This window comes from Hyaloscypha bicolor (assembly GCF_002865645.1).
Source record: "Hyaloscypha bicolor E unplaced genomic scaffold K444scaffold_73, whole genome shotgun sequence".
In the NCBI taxonomy this organism is placed as follows: domain Eukaryota; kingdom Fungi; phylum Ascomycota; class Leotiomycetes; order Helotiales; family Hyaloscyphaceae; genus Hyaloscypha; species Hyaloscypha bicolor.
In genome coordinates this window covers 761,219-786,199 of record NW_020194575.1, presented here as the reverse complement: position 1 = coordinate 786,199, position 24,981 = coordinate 761,219, and the positions used below count along the sequence as shown (strand labels likewise).

General features: G+C 42.6%; 5 protein-coding genes across 5 annotated transcripts; 4 read left to right on the top strand and 1 right to left on the bottom strand.

The window, feature by feature from the left end:
- K444DRAFT_663516 (uncharacterized protein) lies at positions 1-4,647 on the top strand. Its single transcript, XM_024886838.1, has 8 exons — positions 1-34; positions 85-382; positions 441-669; positions 721-960; positions 1,008-1,199; positions 1,251-2,961; positions 3,016-3,743; positions 3,800-4,647. Exons 1-8 carry the CDS (start codon positions 6-8, stop codon positions 4,474-4,476), a joined length of 4,104 nt encoding a protein of 1,367 aa, XP_024736833.1. The 5' UTR covers positions 1-5; the 3' UTR covers positions 4,477-4,647.
- K444DRAFT_643236 (glutamyl-tRNA synthetase) lies at positions 4,312-9,999 on the top strand (the record flags this gene model as incomplete). Its single annotated transcript, XM_024884832.1, has 10 exons — positions 4,312-4,315; positions 5,328-5,587; positions 5,640-6,045; positions 6,116-6,185; positions 7,256-7,549; positions 7,649-7,832; positions 7,991-8,109; positions 8,263-8,416; positions 8,766-8,770; positions 9,447-9,999. 10 exons carry the CDS (start codon positions 4,312-4,314, stop codon positions 9,997-9,999), a joined length of 2,049 nt encoding a protein of 682 aa, XP_024736832.1.
- Positions 10,000-17,419: 7,420 nt separating this feature from the next.
- On the top strand, positions 17,420-20,699 carry K444DRAFT_612984 (uncharacterized protein). Its single transcript, XM_024880251.1, has one exon. It carries the CDS (start codon positions 17,528-17,530, stop codon positions 20,621-20,623), a length of 3,096 nt encoding a protein of 1,031 aa, XP_024736831.1. The 5' UTR covers positions 17,420-17,527; the 3' UTR covers positions 20,624-20,699.
- Positions 20,700-22,447: 1,748 nt separating this feature from the next.
- Positions 22,448-23,353, top strand: K444DRAFT_722777 (uncharacterized protein; the record flags this gene model as incomplete). The annotated part of the gene is made up of 1 exon (XM_024888567.1): positions 22,448-23,353. One exon carries the CDS (start codon positions 22,448-22,450, stop codon positions 23,351-23,353), a length of 906 nt encoding a protein of 301 aa, XP_024736830.1.
- An 86-nt stretch (positions 23,354-23,439) lies between these two features.
- On the bottom strand, positions 23,440-24,981 carry K444DRAFT_612983 (uncharacterized protein). Its single transcript, XM_024880250.1, has one exon. It carries the CDS (start codon positions 24,897-24,899, stop codon positions 23,601-23,603), a length of 1,299 nt encoding a protein of 432 aa, XP_024736829.1. The 5' UTR covers positions 24,900-24,981; the 3' UTR covers positions 23,440-23,600.

Here is a 24,981-nt window from a genome sequence, read left to right as displayed (position 1 = left end):
AAAAGATGGAATCACGACAGCAACGGAAAGAGAAGTATAATCCAAACACTTCAACTATAGGTATAAGCCTGACTGGTATGACAGACTGCTTAGCGTGGAGGAAATATTCGCTGCTGCCGCTTCGAAATTTCAAGCTGGGCTCTCGGACGAAGACAAGATAGAATGCAAGGTCATCCAAGGTCCACAGGATTTAGTAACTGCTCTAGAACAACACATTAAAAGTTTGGAATCTCGGCATCAATCACGACTACTAGCTGCGTGTACCAAGATCGACGATTTTGGTAAGGCCATAAAACAGTATTTCGAGGTGGTTAACATATTTGTGTCAAGTCAGCCAGACTGGGCAGGGATTTTACGGGGGGCTGCTTGCTTTGTCTTTCAGGTATGTGCGGTGCTTTGATTTAATACACCACCTAAGACTAATTTTGGTGTCCGTTTAGCTTAGTTGCAATTATGTGATGTTTTTTGAGAAATTGGCAATCATGTACCAACAGATGGCCGAACATCTACCTTCATATCATCAACATCTTGATATGTTAGGAGGTAGAGCAAAGAACGGGAAGTGGGGCCCATCTCACGAACGCCTGGTCAAATCACTGTCGTTTGTTTATACCGATATCATGCAATTCTGCTGTGACTGCCGCAATTTGTTTTACACCAAGCGTATGGGTGAGTCGAATTCAATCCATTCATTATCATATACGCCTAACAATCACGCAGACATTCGATCCAAAGCAAAAATTATTATGGATTTAATGTGGACCCCGTTTGATGTACGTTTTTCAAAGATACTTCTTCGATTCGACAAGCACAGAAAGCTTTTTGAAGGGGGCCTCGACGACGTTTACAAACAAGAAATGCTTTGGCATTACGATGCAATCGAAGAAGAGCTCCAAGGGAACGCGAAGGCCCGAGAAGCAAGCCTAGAGAAGATAGACAAGATGGAAGCAGACGAGCTGCGTGAGTTCTATCTTGACCAATTGTAATATTTAATTAATTCGACTCAGAGTCAAGAAAGTCTGCAATAAGGCATTGGATCTCTGCCCCGAGTTGGCGCGCCATATACAATGATGCCTGCCGAAGTCGGACGTTGAGAACAGGGGAATGGTTCTTCAATGACCCAACATTTTGCAAATGGGCCGAAAGCGGAGATATTTCTTCAAAAGAAGATTTTTCACACCGAGTATTGATAGTATCAGGTAATTATACTATTTCCCGAGCCAAATTAACATGATGCTTATCCAGAATAGGAAAACCAGGATATGGCAAGACAGTTCTCTCGAGTTTTGTAATAGATCACCTCCAGGAGAAGCTTTTATGCTCTGGGAAAGATGTGGTTGTCTTTTTCCACTTTGATCAACAACACCGGGGCTTTTCTTGCAGCAGCGATGCCTTTCGATCGGTCCTAACACAGTTGCTTCATGTCTATAGCGCGAACGGGGAGAGAGACCTTGTTGACATCGCCTCTCTCATTATGAATGCCACCGGAAGTGGACAAAACTTAGCATCGGAAGAAGACGTTCTCGACATTCTTGGCGTCTACATTAAACGATGTCATCCATCGTATTTTGTATTCGATGGAATGGACGAGTGCTCTAACTATACAAACTTCATCCTTGATCTTGAGCAACTCACTAGCGGCACAAAGGCCAAGATTCTACTTTTCGGCCGACCTCATCTGCGTTATCCTAATGTGCGCCTATCAGACACGAACCACATATTACTCAGCACTCGAGAGAATCTTCAAGATCTAAAAACTTATCTTCATCCTCACATCCTCGCCTTGCTTGACAAGAAAGCTATTGCTAGGAAGAGGCCTGATGATGCGGGAGTCATTGCTGCACACCTCTCCCACAATTCAAATTCTATATTCCTTTGGGCAACTCTCATGGTCGCGTATTTGAAATCTCCTTCCCTGACCTCCAAGGAACGTTTGGATACAATAGAGCAAGTTAACCTCTTTACTGGTCTCGATGTTATGTTCACTAGAATTTTGGAACGTGTCGAAAAGAGCACTCCTCGAACTCAGTGGAATAGGATACAAAATACTTTCCAAATGCTGACCGCTGCACTCCGTCCCTTGGAAGCCAAAGAGTTGAAGATCTTGATGGCTGTGAAGAGGGATACTGCTATGTCGGAGGACGATCAAATTCAAGACTTCGACGACTCTCTCGTCCAAATGTGTGGCTCCTTAGTAGAGATTCGACCAGATCAAACTGTTGCTTTCATACACCTTTCGGTTTCTGAGTTTCTCACACAAGTAGGACCGAGACCGAGCTGTCCTTGGCCCTTCCATGTCCAGTTGCACGCGGCTCACCGCATGATGGCGATCCAATGCATATCTTATATGCTCAACGAAGTTCCCCATAGCCCGTTGAGTGGCTGTTCATCGACGACTATCACCTCGGAGCTGGTGGATATGCGCTTTCCACTCTTACAGTATTCGGCACTGAACTGGGTGAGCCACGTGCAGCATTGTCTTCAATTTGAGTTGATCGATGACATCAAGAAACTGAGCACTATTAACGAGTACAAAATTCTCCTGTCTCAGATTCTCAAAGCAGTGTCGAGTCGGGAACTTGTTAGTATGTGGATTGAAACGGGATGGATATTTGGTATTCCACCGAGTTTGAGGAACATGCCACTTATTATTAAGTCTGCTCTGGAGATACTTGAGGTACCACATCTAGGGGAAGTTGCTACGCTTACTGCGAAACTGGAATCTCTCTCCACATACATGTCGAATCTCGAGCTACAATGGAGTCGGGTTTTGGAACTAAATCCAAATGAAATCTGGCTACCGAGCATTCAGACTTTTACCAAGTCTGAGCTCTCAGTAGGCAGCAATGTATCAAGTCTGGTCTCACTAAGCTCCCCGGAAGATGTGGATGCCATTTTATTGGCATCAAAAGTTTCAGACAGTGGGTCTGAGGTTGGTGTGCTTAAAGTATGGCCGTCACAGTAAGTTCACATATCCATAATCACGGGGACTTCACTAACGGAAGTAAGTAATAGTAAGACCAGAAGGTCCTGTCAAAAGTTGTCTCCGTGGAAGGCAAGCTACCAAATTTGGTCACTGGAGACTATGAAAGAGATCAAAATTGTCCGATTCGAGATTCCAGCATGCCATACGAGTTTCCAAAAGGACAAATATAATGCCGACCGCCAAGCATTTCGATTGCCGGTTACTTTCTCACCATCGCTGAATCTGATTGCAATTGGAGATGTCATTCTTCAAACTAATCGGGCTATTAAAGGCACAATTGACCTAGTTCAGCCAGAGTCTCAGGCAATCCAGGTGTCTAGCTGCCACTTCTTCCCAACAATTGATAGATGGCCAAATATCCCACAAAAAGCTGTTGATAGTAGTCAACTACTCGCGGAGGAACTTAATTGCCATGCCCATCTGAGGGGATCTGGGGAACATGATTGTTATCAGTGGTATCACTACTCGTTTTCTCCTGACGAAAGGTTTTTCCTCATGCTGGAGGGCCATGGGCCACCAGACATTGACGTTCCAGGTGGGCCATGGGTGCTGAATACTTTCGAAAATTCGACTCCAGGGTCCGTTAAACCTTTGTTCAAATTGGTCGCAATGATACAGATTGGGCTTAGAATCTTTCGCGCTTCTACCTGGAGCGATGGAAGTCCCCTTAGCAGCATCTCCTGCTTCCATCCTTCAAAACCAGTCCTTGCCGTGTGCGCGTCAGGAAGGACATCTTTGTGGAAGTTCAGTGAGGCTGGTGAGTCCTTGGAAAGTGTACTTGATACGTCATTGGGGGGCTAACGCATTTTTAAGGAAACAAGTTAATCGAAGTCTACGGAACGTCTCTCAATAACATGCAATTCTCGAAATGCGGTAACTATCTGTACGGCCTGACGATTCAAGACAAAATTCCCGTATTTCTGTACATTGAGCCCCATCTCTCCAATACCATTAAATCGAGAAGTGGGGCGTTGGAAAGCCCAACCGCGAAGCAGCAACTAGCGATTACTGTGCAATTCGAGCACCTTAGGGATGGTGCGAGCTGCTCTTTGGTCGATGCCAAGGAGAGAACTTTAAGTTCAACGACCATGCCCGTTTTTTCAAAAGACAGGGGCCAACTACAACTTTCAGCTCTTCGACAAAATAACAATGACGGGGAAGTCACCCTGACAACAGCACGAGCAGATGGGACGAAACTTCACGAAACCATCACAAAGCTCCCAAAGTCTACGAGTCTAGAGCAAAGCTATTCGACTCTTGTCCCAAGTAATTGCCACAGAAACCTGCGCATAGTTTTGAACATGGCAGCACAAGATTCATATTTGATGGGTGAATCGGCAGACTTTGCATTGCCTCTGGTTCTCGACAGACAAAGGAACACTATACCATCATTTTCTTGGAAGGATCCAAATAAACGGGGCCTGGAAAGTTATCAGGAGTGCTCTGGACCTTCCAATCCGCACTATTTGAAGCGTTCGCGTTATAGCTAACTTTTCCATACGGTCATCTCACCGCATCAAACCTCCGTTCTTTCTAATGCCGTTAGTCAGATCGTCGCTCTGTTCAGGCGCTACCCACCCTCGCCTCGAGTTAACCAGTCACTTTCCTGATCTCACTCCCATTAACTAATATGATTTACATACCAGTCGGCTGTGCCTTGCGAGATTTATCAATATTCAGTGGGCCTAAGTCGGATCCTAGGGAGCATAAACAGGACCCTTTCTACTAAATCTATTAATTTGGTCACGTGCAACGCGATGAGAGGGGTCCAAATAGGCTCCAAAAACAACCTTTGAGCTTCTTCTAAATTTATCCAATGACCGAAGTCATAGCTGGGGAGTCGGAGTAGGTTCTCTGGCTCACTCATCCAGGTCCTCACCCACCATTGCTTACCTAGTCCTTAGCCTCTATCGCCCATCACAGCCACCTGACCTAGGTCACGTGCAAACATGGAGCTAAACCCAATACAGGCCATATTTTGCCAAGATTCGCCAAGGCTCGTGTAATTTCCGCGCTGTGTTCTTTCGCCCTCAATGCCTCAGGCGGTCACAGGAAGCCGTCATTTCAGCAATTACAGCGCCTGCCTCAGAGCGCTTCCCTTGTCTCCACCCTACGACCTTAAACCCAAGATCTGCCACTGCATCTTTGGTTGCTGCGCCTATGAGATTCTGCATGCAAGATTTTGCCTAATGGAATGAGTCAGTCACACTGCCATTAACACACCGCATATCACACAGAAATATCATTCTTGCAAATTTCTGTTTCTGCTTGCGCCTACCTCACATTCACAGCCTTCTCTCTCCAACTTCACTCTTAGTTACAGACGGTACTTTTGCCATAGCCAGCTTCCAAATTGCAACTAAGGCCGATCTGGCATCGGTACTACCAGGCTTGTTGATAGCACTCCACCTCCAGCAGGAGCAAACCTCCCTCCCAACTGTCTCTAAAAGCTTTCACGATGGGGCTACTCTCCCCAGCAAAGAGGCGATCCAAATGACATTAGGCGATGGCAAGACTTGGTCTGGAAAGGCAATTGTCCGCTATCTTGCTGAACTAGCCAGCAGAAGTGACAGCAACACCAGCCCCCAGCGTGCATCGTCTGTTCGTGTCCCGTCACGTGGTCCCAGAAGATTTGCTAAACATTCGAGACTAGATTCAAGAATGGGTCGATAAAAGTGAAAGCTTCTTTACGACGGACTTCAAGACTTTGCGCAAGTCCCTCTACGAACTGAACAAACACCTCACTTTGCGTAGCTTTATCGTGGGTTACCACCTGACTGTTGCAGATCTGGCCGTGTGGGCAACAATCCGAGGCAATCGGATCAGCCACTCCTTGATCAAGCAAAACCCAATCCAGGAAAATGTCCATCGATGGTACACATACATCGAAGATTCAAACCCGTGGCTGTTGGAGGCAATCGCGGAACTTACAAATTTTGGATCTAAGGAACGGGCCGCGGCTAGTGCTATGGGGGCAAGTTACGAGATCGATTTACCCCAGGTAGACGGTCCTATGGTGACTCGATTCCCGCCCGAACCGTCTGGCTATTTACACATTGGTCATGCGAAAGCAGCCCTCTTGAACGACAACTTTGATTTGTCGATTTGATGACACAAACCCGTCCAAAGAATCAATGGAATTCCAGGACGCCATTTTGGAAGATCTAAAGATGATGGCAGTCATCAGTGTGTCAAAAAAGTAATCAAGGTATTCCGAATATTCATGAATATTCATGATTAGCTTGAATAGAATATAATTACCGCAATTCTTAAATAATTTGATTAGATTAGAATATATAATCGTGAATACTCATGAAGACTATGATTACTCTACACGTGACTATAGCACGCGATACGCTAGCTTAATTAAGTAGAGGCCCCGCTCTAGTGTCGCCTTAGCGCCACCTCGCTGCCTAATTAGTAGGCGAAAGGCTTGCAAAGACGATGCTAGATCGGGAGCCATACCTAATTAGGTTAGTATATCACGTGCGACAGTCACGTGTACAGTAATCAAAGTATTCATGAATATTCATGATTACCTTAATTAGAATCTGATTAGAATATAATTAGTGGGTATTTTTGATGAATAGATTAGATTACTAGCCAGTATTCTAATCTAATCTATTCATTTGACACACTGGCAGTCATCCCTGAGAAGACATCGTACTCTAGCAAATAGATACAAAAACAGTGTGCCCCTGCCAATCCCTGCAACATCCCTGTTTTGCTCGCGTAGTATTCCTAAAACATGGGTGTACGCCCAAAGGGGAAATGACAGGAGGCCAACTCTGATTAGAATGCATAAGCACCCTCTCTGGGAGGTAAACCCTAGAACGGGTGCTTATGCAATTGAGAATTGGATCCCCCTCTAGCCCCCTTCCCTTGCGTATAGTAAGCTAATTTATATAATTTTATCGTAAAGTAAGATTTTCTTTTTCGGCTATTTTTTAGCCGGTAGCGTACGTACAAAAGGTGGGCAAGACGCACGTCCCTCTGTCCCTTACTTGTAATCGCTTAGGAAGTATATCCTCAAGGATATACGTACGCTTCCTGCACTTAAGGTATACGTGTATGTACGTGTGTATACGCTCCTGTGAGGCGCCGAAGGCGCCGAACGCCGTGCCCCTAGCCTCCTAAGCTCCTAGTATTAGTAGAGAATATACTTTAAATATAGATGTGCTTTGTATACAGATGTGTCCCGTACGCAGTTGTGCCCCTAGCCTATTAAGGTTCTAATATTAGTAGAGAAATAAGCTTTAGAACTCCCAGAACTAGCGCTCTGTCTAGTTATTTTCAGAAAATGTATGAGTATGCCATCCAACTAATCAAAGCCGGAAAAGCATTCGCGGATGATTCGGAATTGGGTAGAGGAGATGAGGATCGAAAGAACCGACTTCCTTCCAAACGGCGAAATCTTAGCATAGAAGAGACTCTAGAACGCTTTGCCGACATGAAAACCGGATCTGAAGAAGGTCAGCGATGGTGCCTTCGCGCAAGAATCGCGTATGACAGCCCTAATGGAACTTTGAGGGACCCGGTTATCTACAGGTGCAACCTCATTCCGTAAGTGGCATATTTTTCTAGACATGCCTCCTCCCTGAGATATCGCCGAATCCCGGTCTTTTCTCATCCACGATACTTACTTCGAGCTTCCGGTGTAAGGCATCACCGAACAGGCAGACAATGGAACATATACCCGACGTATGACTTTTGTGCCCCGATATTGGACTCAATCAAAAACATCACTGTTGCATTGCGTACAAACGAATACCGTGACCGCAATGTTCAATACGAATGGATGCAAGATGCTTTAGGCTTGTGCAAAGTACCCATTTGGGATTTCTCGGTAAGAATCCCCATCCCCGATGTTTTCTGTCTACTACTCTGGAGACAGTTTTCCCTCCGATTATGGAATCTCGGAACATGATCATCAACTTCCCCCTCCCCTATTTATTTACTCTATACATCTTATACAATAGAATCTGCTAACTCCTAATAATCTAGCGGTTGAGTTTCATTCGCACTGTCCTTTCGAAGAGAAAGCTGACAAGAATTGTGGATAATGGGAAGGTATGGGGATGGGACGACCCTCGAATGCCAATGATTAGAGGTATCTTGAGGCGGTGAGTAGTCAATTCCTCTGGGAAACTATCCTTTTCGGGCATGTTCTGCAGTTTGAGACGGGCGAACTTCCTCCCAATACATCCCTGAATTTATCTCTATTATTTAGATTTTTTCCTTAGGAAGTACGACTGACTCAACTTTCCATTTTCTAGAGGCATAACGGTCCCCGCTCTGCGCGAATTTATCCTCAGACAAGAGCCAAGCCGCAATATCCTTAACCTCGAGTGGGGTGCTTTATGGGCCCTCAATAAAAAATACATTAACCCGGAAGCTGCTCGTCACACAGCTATCGTCCAAGACAATACGGTTTCTTGCTATGTGTCACGTGCTGCGTACAGGCATATATATAGCTTCTTTACCGCCCTTAGGGTACTATTATTCATATATATATTTATACAAATACCACACATTTCACTTCTATAGCTTGTCCAGGCCATAATATGGTAGTAATACCCTAAGATTTCGACCTCCATATTAATACCTTATTACGAGCTCTTAATTAAGTCCTCGACCTATATATATGCTATCCTCCAGAATAGCCCCTAACCCTAATTATATTAGATATTTTGATCCAGAAGGTATGGCTATAACCGGAAAGACGGTGATTTATATAGATGTTTTCGTATTTATATATATACTCTTATACTTGGCAGAGACTTAGTAAGACGATATTCGTATAGCTTTTCTCCTCTGCCTTCGTAGTACTGCTCTTTTCTGGTACTTTATAGAGCTTATACCCCTGGAATATTATCTCCTCTCGTCCGTTCCTATCTCTGAGATTTGCACTTCTCTTATTTCACGATTTAAATCCCTTTAGCGGCTTAACCAAAAGGATATCCTTATAGATACCCAAATATAATAGATCGTTTAAGTGGTTCAGCAGATATGCTTGCAAGAGATACCGGCTCCTACTCTCATAATAAGCTCGTCTGCTCCTACTCTCACTACGAGCTCCTCTGCCTCCGCCAACAAAGACGAAAAAGACAAAGAACAACCCTCTACTCCTGCTCTTATAAAGAGCTCCCTTCCTCTCACTCTTGCTCTTATAACGAGCTCCCTCCTTCCGACAAGCTCACTTCTCACAACGAGCTCTGTTCGTTCCTCCTTCGCAGTTTGTATTAAAGGGCAAATGGCCCGTTTAAATGGCATTGGTTAGGAATAGGGATATTCCTTTTCTTCTTTTTGAGGGGGCATGTCACGTACTGCGCACAGGCATATACATAGCTTCTTCACCGCCCTTAGGGCACCATTATTCATACATATATTTACACAAACACCACACATTCCACTTCCACAGCTTGTCCAGGCCGTGACACCATGTTATTGGAATCGATAGCTCTAGTGTAGCCACCAAGCCGAAATACATCAAAAATCTTGACCTTGGCACAAAGAAAGTGGTATATGACAAGACAATCCTCCTCGAGCAAGTTGATGCCCAAAGCCTGGCAGAGAATGAGGAGATTGCCCTAATGAATTGGGGGAACGCCTATGCACGTCGCATATATCGAGCGGAGCAACCAGACGAGACGGGAAAGCACAAGGTCACTGCCATAGAATTCGAACAGCATCTGGAGGGCGACGTCAAAAAGACGAAGAAGAAGATTAGCTGGCTGGCAACTGTGAGCTCGAATCTGATCCCGGTCGACCTTGTCGGCTTCAATTATCTCCTCACGAAGGACAAGCTCGAGAAGGAGGATAGGCTTGAGGATTTCTTGGAACCAGATACGGAATTCAGGACGAGGGCTTTTGCTGATTGCAATGTGAGGGATCTTTCGCGCGGGGCAATCATACGGTTTGAGCGCAAAGGCTATTATAAGCTAGATGTGGAGTACAGGAGCGGAGAGGGATCGAGGATGGTGTTCTTCGATGTTCCCTCTGGCAAAGCTTGAAAGTTGAGATACGGTCTCGAAAGGATCCGAAACTCCTGGCGTATGGGAGTAACAAGTTACTTAACACGTATTCTAAGCCGGAAAGGCATCTAGAGTCTTTGTACAGAAAGGGGGGGTTAATGTCGTTCGGGTTGCAGCTCGATAGATCGCGTACATGTGCTGGACTTGTTCACTCTTTTTCCTCATTAATGCACAGCGCATCAACCCAGATCGTTCTGCTCTTGTCAGACAGAAAGACACTACAGGCATGCGGGGTTACGAGTTAGTCAGCTCACCCCCTTACAGGCCCGGTTCCTTACGTACCGTCCCCGCCCCGTAAGGGCACCACCCTGGCTAAGGAGCGGCATAAGGAACCGCACCAAAATCCTGCCCCAATTATTAGGGCCTTAAATCTCCCATAATTATTTGAGCTTTAAATCTTACCCCAATTATTAGGGCTCAAAATCCTGCCCCAATTATTGGGGCCCTAAAGCCTGCCTTAATTATTATAGCCTCAAATCCTGCTTTAATTATTAAAGATTTATATTTAAATTTAATTAATAATTGTCCGCTCGGCTCTGGAAGGGACCTTTGATAAGTTTATCAAGGAAGGGAGAACGGACACCATCAAGATACAGTTACAGTCTCTGTTAGATGGCCCTGTTCCAGAGAGCAGGCATTAGCAAGATTATATTTCCACAACGGATTCGCGAGGAAGCCCCTAGTCTGCTCGAGCTGCCTCAGTTGCATTCTCAAAGGCTCGGGGCAAAGCTCATGTTACAGCAGCAATTGTCTTTAGCCAAAGAAGGACATGAAAATGGCCATGTCAAAATTCTAATGTGAGATATGGTGTTCTAAAGGTGAGCCGTCTTTGACTCTGCCAGTGAATTGGCTAACTGCTTGAAACTTCCGACTTGCTAAAGAAATTTAACATAAGCGAGGACATTCTACTTTATTTAAGAAAACAAATACGTCAGTCTATCTTGCAATTTGATCAACCTTCGAAGGGACGTTCAACTTCGTCCTCTCCTCGTACCACGCCCGAGAGACGAACCCCGAGCTAACCAGTATGGCGAAGAGAGACCTTACGATGCAGACCAAGATTCCGCCAAAGTTCTCCAGGGCTCACCGCACTGGCAAATTCGCGGAGATATGGACCGCGCCTTCAAGATACGCAGAAGTATCTCAATTGTGTCCAGAGATTGACGGGTATGTCATGGGCATGGACGTAAGTAATCACAACACAGGCGTTGGCAAAAATACTCGCTAATGCTTTACCGCTCAACAGCTGATGAAGGCGATGGAGATCTCTCGAGACTCGTTCACACCAGTCCAGAGGTTGATTCTGTTCCCCTACCGGAATGTTTGCTCTTGTTGAACTAGCTAAATAATAAAGCTAGGGTCACGTGCTTGCAATGTAAACCAAGTAAAACGTACTGAATTAACTGCTGTTCTATAGTGGTGTAATGGGGATATAAAACACGGAGTAATATATAGAGTAGAATGGGCTTCCACAGCGTGGGATCACAGCGTACGAAAGTGAGTGAGACGTGAAATTAGAGAGTGAAGGTTAGTTTGTTGGTTTGTTTCTAAACTAAGAAGGAAAGAGGGGTAATATATAAGCGGGTTGCGGACTGCGGACGTCCGGAGGTCACATGACAGAACCACGTGACCAATAGGGGTAAAATCCCCACTACAGTAGTAAGTAGCCTGTATATATAGCCCTGAACCCCCTAAGTCACATATACTAAACCCCTAAACCAGAGAGCCTTATACTAAACCATTCAACCTCAGCTAAACCGATTTAGCCTTATAGGATATATTATGCCCTAAATTAACTTTATAGGATATAATCTACTTAGTAATAAGCCTATGGCTTAAGCCCTATTAGTATACAGCCCCTAATTTCAATAGTCCCCTTATATACTACTAAAAACAGCCCTAAGGAAATAATTCCAAAAATTACTGCTTTACTTATTAAAGCTCCCAGAGCCTTAATACTCAAAAAATCAAAAACAGCCCAAAAACAGCCTAAAAATAGCCTGTAATTCCATAATTATAGTATAAATAGCCCCCTAATATAGCGCCTAAGGGCCGCAAGTAATAGAGACTTAATAAATATATTAGCTACTATTTCCTTAGTAGGAATATACTTAATAGTAATCTTATTAAAGGCTACTAGCTCTCTAATATAATAGTAGCAGATATTAATATACTTGATTTAGCTATAAGCTATAGGGTTTCTAGCTAGTACTATATAACTCTAACTATTACTAAATATAGGAATTAAAAGAATAATACCTAAATATTAGATATATTTAAGCTCTCTAAATAAAGCTCTAATTTACTAGCCCTATTTACTAGCCTCTAATAGACTAATATACTCTAATTAAATAGTAGAAGTAGCTATATAGTACTATTTAATAGAGAACTATATAATAGGTCTTCTATTAAATAAATATAAGTACCTTATAATAAAATATCTATCTATTATATCTCTTATAAAATCTGTATTACTAAAGCCCTAAAGTTTAAGGCTTTTAGTATTCCCGATATTATATAAGATATTATAATTTATAGTATTCTTTAAATAGCAAAATACCCTTAATATAATATTTTAATATTATATAGTGGGTTTATTATAGTACTAGCTAAGCTATCTAATTATATAAGTAATATTAGGGTAAGAGCCCTTTAAAACCCATATAATATAGCCTATAACCTTCTAATACAGGCTCTAATTAGCCTGTTCCTCTCTTAATTAGCCTGTAATTAGGGTATTCCGGTTATTTATAAAAAGGTTTATAGGTTTAGCTTCCCCTAGCCTAAATCTCTTTATAAGGCCTATAATATACTTATTCTAATTAAAGTATAGAATGCGTTTTATATAATTTCTATATATCCAAATATTTAAAATTAGAGCTATATTCCCTAAATTCTTAGTTTCTTATAGGAAAGCTATTCTATTAATAATTTTTTAAATAGCTTATAAATTATAGCCTAGAACTAGTATATTATTTATATAAAGTTCTATAATTATACTATAATCTATAATAGTAAAAATACTCGATTTACTAAAATAAAGGCTAAAACCGAAGGTTTTTAGCCCTATATAAGCTTTAATATACTACTTCCTCTCTAATTACTTAAGCCTATATAGGGAATTAAATAAAAGAAATACTAAGCCTTTAATATACTTTAATACTTAAAAAGCCTATATATATATTTTAATATAAAGCTTAAAATATAAATAAATATTAATTATATTAATTTAATATATTTCTAGCTTCTTATAAGCCCCTAAAACTAGTAAAATCCTTAGGCTTTTAGCTCTAATAATAGAACTAAAAGTTTTTAGGAAATCGTTTTCTGAAATCTGGCTAAAGCCTTTGCCTATTAGCCGAGCTTTATATTTATTAATTAGGCCTATAAATATATATTTAATAATAAATACCTATTTATAGCCTATAGCTTTCTTTCTAGAAAATAATAAAATAGCTTTTCAGGTATTTAGGGCTTATAATTTAGTAAATTCTTTATTAATTACTTGCTTCTAATAGGTTTTATAAATAGAATTATTTATAGCCTTAATATAGATTCTAGGAATTAAATACTCTATAATTACTATATTTATATAATATCCTATAATTAGTAGTTCTCTCTAATTAGAGGAATTAGTATTTCCTAAATCGGAATTTAAAGCTCTTATATTTATTATTATAGTATTTCTATAGTTCCCTGAAATACTTTACCAGAAATCAGATAATAGAGAAATAGGAATTAGAAAATTATATATATTCCCTAAAAGTCCTATAATTATAAAAGCTTTAGGTATTATAGGCTATTTTATTATAGCTTCTATTAGGTTAAACGGGATTATTTCTTCTCTAATAAGCTCTTTATTCTAGTTCTATTCTAATTACTTGTTTTTATAAAAAACAGATATTATAAATACTATAACTTTCTTTTATTTAGGCTTATATAATTTATATTACCTTAATATAAATATATAGCCTATAAAACAGGCCTTAATAGCTATATTATTTATTTTCAAGTAATTTTCTTTAGGAATATATATATATATATTATATATTTATATATTCTAAGATATCTAATATTAGAATATTTCCTATTATAGGCCTTTTTGGAAATATTTTTATTAGGGCTTATTAGTATTTAATTCCGTAAATAATAGATTATAATTACGGCTTCTTTCTAGAACTATATAAAAAGCTTAATATCTAATAATATAACCCTAGCTACTAATATTAAACTCTAGTTCAGGTATTTAAAAATCCTATTTTATTTAGAAATATAGATAATAGTATATTTAAACTATATACTATAATTATCTAGTAATAAAGCCCCTAAAAACTTATATTCTAAAGTATTATTATAATATATAGCCTTGATTTTATATTCTAATTCTAGTTTTATTAGGGTTTTAAATTATAAAAATATAGTTTTAATTATTTTCTAATTTTAGTAAAATATATCTATAATTTATAAATATAGTTATTTATAAATATAAATATATAAGTATTTCCTTTTAATATAAATATATTATAAAGGCCCCAAAAATTACTATAGATCTATTCTAGTAAAGCTATAGCCCTTTTAAAAGCCTTTTAATTTACTACCCGTATTATTTTAGCCTTAATATAAGGCTTATAGGGCTTCTAAAAAGCCCTAATAGGCTCTTTAAGCCCTATAGAAATAGTATATTTTATCTTTAAGCTTATAAAGCTTAAATAGCCAAACCGGTAATACTAGAGGCTAGCTTAATTTTCCGGTATAATAGTTGCTTTTAGGGAACTATATCCTAAACTAGTATCTTATAAAATATTATTTAGGATATATACTTTTCTTAAACGGCTAGTAACTTCTATTATTATTTCCTAAAACTCAATTAAAAGCTTCTTTTTAATAGAACTAGTAGTAATATATATAGTAATATCCTTATTCTAAAGCTATAGTACCAAAATTAAGCTTCTAGTAAACTTAGATATATAAAGTATTCTAATAAGCTTTATAATTTATATAGAGGCTCCTAGAGCTATTTATAAAAGTATAATACCTTTTATAATAGCCGGAATACGGGCCCTATTTACTATAATTACTAATATAAAAATATCTAGTATCTTATACTTAGTAAAAGCCTCTTATAAATAAATTATATAATAAAAGCTTCTAGAATTAATTATTTATAACAGGTCGTTTCTGCTATAGATAGGCTTTTCCAGGGCTATCTAACTAGTTTTAGTACTACTAGTATTTGTTATAGGCTTCTTAGTTAATTTTCTAGGCCTTAAAGAAAGTTCTTTATCTTTTTTAGAAGTTATTAAAGGCCCTATATTAGGACTCTTTTCTTGATTTTCTTGCTTTTCTATTTTCTTATTCTTATAATTAGATTTTCTATAGCCTTATTTATTATAGTTAATATACTTTTCCTGAAATTTAGGGCTCTTTTTCTCTGTTTTAACTAGTAAAACACATTTCTTTAGGGCTTCTTTTAATTCTATTCTCCGTTTATATTTACTAAAGCAAGCTACTATTATACTATAATTAGTAATAGTATTACTAATCTCTAGCTATAATATTAAAAAAGCAAAGCGCTTATCTAGTACCCTAATAGCCTTAAAAAGAATTAATATTTTAAGGGTTTTAAAAGGCTTTTCTATAGGATTAATAATTTCGATTTCATACTATAAAGTATTTAATTCCATAGCTACTATAATAATAGTAGTATCCCGTTCCGGTAGCTTATAGCTAGTAAAAGCCTGAATTTTAGTACTAAGCTATTATATGCCCAGGGAGAAATATAAAGCTTTTAGTACCTCTTATTACTCTCTGGCTATTCCAAGAAGTAATATATACTATAAGGCTCCCTGAGTATATAAACTCATAATTATAGTACCCGCCTTAGTATCCTTTACCTCCGTATAATTACTAGAAGGCCCTAAGGCCTTAGAATCGTTCCTATCTCCAGAGCTTTAAGCCGCTAAACCCCCTATAGAACCTGGTTCTATAGTAGCAGTTTCTACCCCTAGGCTAACCACGTTCCATAGGCTTTGACTAATCAAAAGCCTATATACCTGAATACTCCAGGGCCTATAATTGGGCCCTATAAGCCTGGCAATCCGGGGCTTTTCCATACTAAAGTCGTTTTCCATAGTATTCTCTAAAGGATATTTCCAGTAGGTACAAGTGAGCCGATTCAGTGATTTATAGTATATAGATATAGGGTATAGAGGTAGCTTCCGGTACTCATAACCTATTAAACTAGCTAAATAATAAAGCTAGGGTCACGTGCTTGCAATGTAAACCAAGTAAAACGTACTGAATTAACTACTATTCTACAGTAGTAAGTAGCCTGTATATATAGCCCTGAACCCCCTAAGTCACATGTACTAAACCCCTAAACCAGAGAGCCTTATACTGAACCATTCAACCTCAGCTGAACCGATTTAGCCTCACAGGGCATAATCTACTCAGTAATAAGCCTATGGCTTAAGCCCCATTAGTGCACAGCCCCTAATTTCAACAGCTCTTCCCAATCTTATGTCTCACGTAAGCAGCGCCGCCTTTGCTCAGGCTCGGCTCAGGTCGGCTCAGGTCTGCAAAGGTCTGCTCACCCCTATAACGCGACGCGGTGTAGCTAAGAATAACCCTGCCCTACCTTACTAGAAATTATTAACTTTTAACGAGGGGCCTGAAAAGGGCCCCCTCCTCTAGCTAGGGGTCACAAATATATTACTACCTCTAATATACTAATAGATTCATGAAAATTATAATCTTATAAAGATGCTTTCCTTCTTATATTTTAAAAATAAATCCTCTCAGCGCGACTTGCAATAGACGTAAAGGAAAGTAAGCGACCTATTACTAGACTTAAATGATTTGGTAAATCTATAGACACTTGGCTAGAAGATTATATTAACGCTCAGCGGGATAGGGAGGGTGACGCCCTAGATTTTAACGCGGAACCCGCTGGGGAAAGCGGAGAATCGTCGAAATTCATTAAGGGTTGACGTGTAGCGTCATTCTCTTCCTGACTCCATTATTGATATCGCTGTGCGTGTTTAGAAACTGCCGCATTACTAACAATAGCCAAATCCAACAGTACATAAACAGGACAATGGTAAGATGGGCAATTCGTGAATTCGCAAACTCTGTTTAATCATCGTGAAAACCAACCACCAAAACCGCTAAGGCTTGAGGCCCAATCGGAGGTTGCCAGGCGAGCCCAGCACATGGCTCGTCACTTGGCAGACTTGTGAGGAGGGCTAATCGGTACCCATGTTTTTAGTGGCCAAAGGCGGCGGCTGTGCACTGCAGCCACCATACAGCATAGCCTCTGCCCGACCTGAAGCCCGACCACCCCAATTTGTCTATAATCCAGAGCAAACGCAGCTCTGCGATCGATTCTGGTGAAAGGATGCAATGTCCCTGAAGCTCATCGTATTCCACGAATTCGCTGCTGCAATTCCGAGTTTGACAAGTCCAAGTTGAACCACATTCGACTGCAAAGACAAATCTGATTTACAATATGGCCTCATTCGGAAGACTCGTTGCAACTCCAGCCAGCGCTACGATCGACACCACAATCGCTCTCGCAAATCTCAACTTTGACTTCGCTTTGTTCAAAGTGGAGCCCCAATCAGAGTTCAAAGGCATCGGTTCCTCCCTCTCTCCCATCCGACGTCACGAGGCGGAAAACGGCCCAACACATGTGACAGCACGGAAGCTTGGGGCGTTGTTCGAACCGCTCCTTCCATCGACGACGGCTCTCGCCAAAGCGTATGGCTTGCGTGCTACAGAAATTATCCAGAAGTCGAAGATTAAGAAGGCAGTCCAGCCATCCTTAGGTGTCTTTGCAAACCATGGCGGTGTCGATGGGACCAGCATATGGGCAGCTGCTACCTCCGGGCAAGGGACTATCAGAGTTCATCTGCTAGCTTGCATGCTCGCAAGGATATGGGAAGCGGCGGAAGCGACATCAATATGGGTGGAAATTGTAGAGGAAAGAAAAAAGGACATCGCTTCAACTTTCGACTCAGGAGGCAGCGCCAACATCTCCGCCTACATGACATCCCAGCAAGAACTGACGCGAGATCAACTGGCAAACTGGGATGCGAGTGCACGAGCATGGCTTCGCGCAGCGGATGATGTCGAGGCTCGAAGACAAAAGCAACTCGAGCTTATTCTAAGCAACGTTAATGTTTCCGTGAACTCAAAGTCAAAAGTGTGGGAAAGTGTTTTAGCAGCATGGAAGTCTGCAATGCAGGCAGTTGACTGTCTCATTTGCGGAATGCCGCAGCAAGCACAGACAGGGGAGATATTTCTGGGGTTGTCTGCCTGGCATTTATATCCGAACATTCTCGTTCTTGGGACTTTGACAACACCAGTCAAGCTAAACGACCCGTTAGTGCACCCAGCCGGCCTCCTAACATTGGGTCTCCAGAGCGATAGGACTGGACAGGAAGACGGTGTTCACTGGTCGTTGCCTCTCGCCCACCTCCGATACTATGGTGATCCTATCGTGCGTACACGATCTGTCACCAAGAACGGTTCAAGGTTAACGCTCGCGGAATTTCTTCAGGCAATCCTTGGGGCTTTGTTCGAGAGTTGGGGACGTCAAGGCAAAGACAATGAAGCTTCCGCCAAGTTCCTTAAAGCCCTCAAAACCGCGGTGCTGCTCGACTCTTCACACGGTACTCAAATGCCGGAGGACTGCTGGCTAGACATATTAGGCACTGCGGCTTCTGATTTCCTCGCCTGTGATCCCACTCAGAGTGGGAGATACGCCCAGCTACATATGCTTGGCAGGAAGTACTCAGAAATTATCCTGGGAAAGACCCTGTTCCCGGCATTCGCTTTTGCGTCTACCGGCGCTTGGTTTGGCCTTCACACAGGTCAGGAAGCGACCATCAAAGCTCTCCGAGTCATTGCAAACCAACTTCCAGTTGAAGCGGAGAATCTGTTTATCAGATACCGTGTAGAAAATTGGGAATGCTGTTCCTCTCAATTCGAGTACGCTACTGCAAAGATATCCACTTCCAATAGCTCTCAGATGCAACAACACTTTCGTTGGATCCATACTGGCAGTGACTCTTCACACCTCAACAAATCTCGCGAAACCATCAAAAATTCGCAGGTCCGTACCAAGAGCCTGACAGAAACCTACACCAGCATCGGAGAACTCGTACAACCTTTGGAAGACCAGGTGCTCTATGAAGAAAATCGGGGCCAGAGGATTCATCGGCGTCAGCCCCATCGTGACTCAGGAGAAATAGAGCAAAGAGTGTTCCATAGTATGAGTAACAAGAAACAGCAGAAGTTTCAAAAAGGGCAACATTTCCACTCAGACAAGCACTTGTACAAACTGTTATTTGGGGATCCACACGAAGCCGCCATTTATATTGTTTATGACTGCGAATACAAGTCTGGCCCCGTCCGTGAACGCTACAAGGAAGAAGCTACAGCCCAGATAAATGCAGCTCACGACAGATTGAGCGAAGGTGTCGGCCTATCAAATATCACAAAAATCCTCACACACAAAACTGGCGGTTCAAATAGTAAGAGAGAACTCGCGAAGGCACTTTCCTGGGTCGAAACTGGTTACATACACTGTTTGAAGGTGATTTCCACCCTAGTGAGAGTCTATAAGGCGCTCCCTCATGCAACAATCGACGTTCGGATTTTGCAGGAGCCTTTTCGAGAGCAGATTTGGGTCCCCGAACCTCCAAAGTGGTTGTTGCTCAAGCAAGCCTCACCCTTGGATGAAACCCTCCGTTCGTATCCTCTCACTCGTCAGCAATGCTTTTCCTGCATAATAAAGCTAGAGTCATCACAGTATAGCATTGAACCTGAAAAGCTCAATACAGTATTAGCTGTTTCAACAGGAGATTCGATTTTCGTCGCGTCTCCGCTCCTCTGCGATCCCATTGAAACAGGAACCGTCAACGCCGTTCAGAGAATCATGGGCAACGTAGGGAGGGCGGGTATAGCACTACTTGTTCCGCCCCGATCACCGAAAGTCAAGAAGCTGGGCATCGAAACTTGGGACCTCATAAATCAAAACAATTTCGACGGGAATTTTGAGGATTGCTTTGCCAACACTTCCTTGCACCTATCCTTCACAGGAGCGAGTATGCCGCTGGACATTGGCTTCACAGGAAATTGTGATAGAGAGGTCTATATCTTAGAGACCGTAGTATCGGTCCACGAGGCCGGCCAGTGGGTAGCAGATCTCGACGTGCTAGGCTCCCTGGCGAACAGGCGGCTAGAACATGACCTCGCCCGAAAACCAAGCTGTACCAACGACCACTGGGAATGGCGGCACACCGATCTACCGGGCCGGCAGCTCATAAGTCTAGAGAATTGGAGCGAGTTTTTGGACCGCCCAGATTCTGGGAGCATTTTCAAGGCATTGGGTAACTGGCAGGCGAGACTTGCTGGGGCGGTATTGGGGCTTGCGCAAGGGCATAGAGTATTTGTTGTACAGCGCGATGTATGCTGGAAATGCGTGAAAGATCGCCTTGAGAAGGGGTTCAAGAGTAAGGTCGAACCGGCTGCAGAGCCTAGCTTGAATACAGCAGTAGCGGGGCCTGTCCTATCAGAAGCCGTTACTATCATCGCCTAACCCCTCCATTTGCGGCGTAAGTCTTGCAGCAATTTTAAGGGGGGAGTTTTTGTAAAATATAAAAAAACAAAAAAACAAGTCTAAGTAATTTTTAATAATACCTTTAAAAGTTACAAAGATATAATGTGGGAGGGAAACACCGCAAGCTGGAAACCCACACAGAAACCAGGAAAGCAAGGGCTAAAAACACATGACCAGAGAATAGCAAAAGTAATACGTACAAATCAAAGGATTAAGAGGTAAATAAAAGAGCTCAATTGTATGTATATAAAGAAGATTGTTCCCTCTCGCCCGCAGGAGAACCGCGCCGTTATGTCTCAAGTCACGTGAGCTAGGACCGCCCCTCGTACACGTGACCTACTAACTAACTACTCCTTGTTGAAATTAGGGGCTGTGCACTAATGGGGCTTAAGCCATAGGCTTATTACTGAGTAGATTATGCCCTGTGAGGCTAAATCGGTTCAGCTGAGGTTGAATGGTTCAGTATAAGGCTCTCTGGTTTAGGGGTTTAGTGCATGTGACTTAGGGGGTTCAGGGCTATATATACAGGCTACTTACTACTGTAGAACAGCAGTCAATTCAGTACGTTTTACTTGGTTTACATTGCAAGCACGTGACCCTAGCTTTATTATTAAGCTAGTTTGTGACGGCGCTGGCTGGGGCCAAAGGGGGGTGGCTGTCACATGACTAGTTCTACCTAGCTAGCCGGCGTTTCAGTGGTTTTAGCTAGTGCTTTCCTCCCTTTATCCCCTCCTTCTTCCCCCTCTCTCTCCTTCTTCTCTTTAGCTTAGTATTTTCAATACATGAGATTCTTAGATCTTTGAGCCTTGGCCATTGCCTCGATCCTGCCAACACATAAATCAAGAATCGATACGCAACACGATTTTAGTGCGAAAAACGCTGATTTTTACAACTGACAGTATCACGTATATACAAGCGAATATACATCTAAAAATGGTTCGGCAGGAATCCTTATCGGAGCCGGGGTGGACCCGCGCCAGGGTGTAAGACGAGGGAGGTGTAGCCGGGCTTTAAGGGAGCCAAAAGGAGCCCTGGGGTACTCAAATAGCTTTCCTCATATGCTCAAGCTGACTCTGCCGTGTGCTTAGGCCTTGCTCAGGAATGCTCACCCTCGGCTTAAGCTTGCTCACTCATAGCTCAGGCTGAAGCAGCAGCTGCTCGGGTCCAGAGACGGAAATGGAAAATATTATGAACACATTTCAGTGTGGTTCTAGCTGTGCCTTGACCTACTCAACAGTATATTGAGCCTCCAACAGAATTGCGTGAGAAGCATCCACCATATGTTCGTACCAATATGTGGTGCAGAGTTCGAGATTCAGAAGTTTTTGGGCAGATTTGGTTGGCGCCTTCGCGGGTTCGTAGTTTTGATCTCAGGTTGACATAGATCACCCAAGCTGTTGCCATACATCTTGTTGAGAATTCGGACTTCCGCAGAGTTGAAATGGAGGCGTGGACCATCCTTCGTACCCATAAGTGTATCGAATATGCCAAACGCTGCTTTTGGATTCTAAACAATAGCGACATGACCTTCTTGCAAGAATTCCTCGATTCTCATATGCAGAATAATAGCACTATTGCTGGATATTGTTGCCCCAGCTTCAGTTTTGACAGAGGACGGAAACGCTTTTGGAGTCTACTGTCAATCTTGCGCAACATGTTGATTACTTCGGGGTCTTTGGCAAATGGTCCGATTTCGTGAAAGCCCATCTCACATTCTTCTCGCCACCTTGCCTGGAATGAGTCGATCTCGGTAAGGACCAAAAGATCGAAAGGCAATAAGCTTTAATGAAATTGGCGTAAGCAATGGCGCCGGAGCTGGACAGGAAGGCGGTTTGGTCATCACTCTCAACCACCCTCTTTATTATCGGCAGCAGAGTTGCTCCGTTCACACCGACATTTTCGCGCTCGGAGATCTCTACGAGCTTATACATGACTTCATCGAAACGTTCGCTTCATCGAACCCCATCTCTTGGGTGGCACACCCGCGTACCAGCCGGAGAGTTACAGATGGACCCCATTATAAATGGATTTCGAAAGCCCACTTTCATATCAAAGAAAGACACCCTCGACTTCTTTCGGCACAAACTTCCTGTACCACCCCAAAATCCCATGTTCCTCCTGGGAGGGCACAGTCAGTGCTCCAAGAAGATAGAGACTCTTCAGCAAGCTGCGGATGAGTGGAATATTTGGGCCACGAACAATGCATTTCCTATGCTCGATCTCCCACAGAGAACTGTTAAGTCGAATATCTCGGTCAGAATCGAGAAGATGACTTCAGCAATCAGAAGTTTGCTCCGGAGAGATCGAGAGATTTCCGGAGAAATGATGAAGAAGGATGCTGAGATAGAGAAATTCCGTGCGGAGGGTGTCAAACGAGAAACAGCGGAGAGAAAAGAGATGGACGAGCTTCAAACCGAAATGCGAGTCAAGGATGTGCGAATCCAAGCATTGGAAAAGGCAGTACGAGTTCATGCCCAACAGGACACAGGATCAGGACAAGGGAGAGTTGCAGAGGAAACTAAAAGCCGAGCAAAGACTTCTTCGAGAACGAGAAGATCAATTGAACATTCGAGAGGAACAATTCAAGGCGGTGCAACGAACGAAAGAATAACAATGGAGCGCAAAAAGACTCCAAGTTGGCTGACACACAGCTCGCAACAAAGCTCCGAACTTCTCAAGCACAGGTCATGGATCTTGAGAAAGAGCTAGAGGTTTCCGCCGGAGCTCTCAAGATCATGCAACTGGACTACGATGTAACCTTATCAGAGCTGCAGGAGATCAAGAAATCAGAGTCTGTCAAGAAAGCCAAGAAATCCTAAGGCTTTCCACGCTCATATGTTTATTAGGGAATTATACGTCGTCTCTTTATACTAATGCGAACTTCTTCTGGGGACAACTTAGTAGCTGCTTGTATATGCTTGACGCTGAGACAATGATTCGAAAAGACTTTCTCACTCTAGAATACAAAGTCCAACAAATCGGGGCGATTTCTCTCCAAACTTCCTGCTGCACTGCATTTGGACCCAATGGCGCCATCAAGACTCCCAAAGGGGCCTTCGGTTTCGATGTTCTGTCCAAACCCATCACTATTATTGTGGATTACCAATGCGGACCCTTGGGCTTCAGGAAAATCTCCAGTGTCGTACTTTCCATCAACTCTGCTAAAAAGTGCTGTCTTGCTGACGACTCGAACCTTCGTCTGCTTTTCCAGGGCTACTTTAGCCAGGCGGATGATGCCACGATCGGCATAATCGTTGAGTCCGACTATCCTCATATTCTGGAACTGGTTCTTTCCCGACAAGTACTTCACCGCAGCAAGCATTAGCCGGTTCAGGATCTCAGCTCCGATCTGACTCGCAAATATTGAAGCCGGATCGTAGGTATAGACGTAGCCTTGAGGACATAAAGCTTCAAGCGCAGAGAATTCGTTTCGTACTTGGTGTAAAGCCACATTGAACAGTAGTTCAAGAGACACGATGTCGTGGTTGTAGAGCTCACTGAACTTGTCAACCATCTCCTCCTTTGCATCTCCAGATCCCAGGATGACGCTATCCAAAAACCCAACAGTGGCTTCAGTGTCCATGTATTCTTTCACTTCTTTCCTCCCTGGGAGTGACTTCTCACTCATCAAATGAAATACCATGTAATTCCTCAAGAACTCATCATACGTGTTCCTCAAACCATCGTTCTGCTTATCTTCCCTACTGATGATCGGCCAATCGTCCGAGCCCCTATCGACGCCAACAACCCTTTTACCATCTAGCCTGCAGACCCTCAGCAAGACCCTATGGCCCTCAAAATCCATCTGAATGCTCGCACTCAAAACAACCGATCTGGTCAACCTGACGTTACTTTTCCCATCCTTGCTGTCAACATCACCAAACACGGTAACGCCATGGCCCCTGTTGAATCTGTAATCCCCGACCATTTCGCATCTACCAATTACAGGCGTAACGAATGTGTGCATTGCACCTTCCATGTCTGTGATCTCGTCGTTCCGATTCGCGACGAATTTGATGCCGAGTGCGCTGTCCTTCTTCTTTCGCATGAGGAGCTCTACAAGCTTTCTTGGCACGAATTCAGAGCACGAGATCAGCGGCGGTGGGACTATGAGGTTTCCTTTCTTGACTTCGTCCAGATAGAACTTCCGTGGGCCGACCTGTGCGGGAATGGGAGATGCGTGGAGCTCATCGGACCGGCACTCTGTTGCCGAAGCAGGGAGCGAAAGGTGAATTGATTTCAGCTTACAATCCATCTTGGGTGGAAGATGCGAAAGCCTGTTTGTTGGTCGGAAGTTATTTGGAGATTGTGGTTGCGAGGCAGAAAGCCTTTCACAA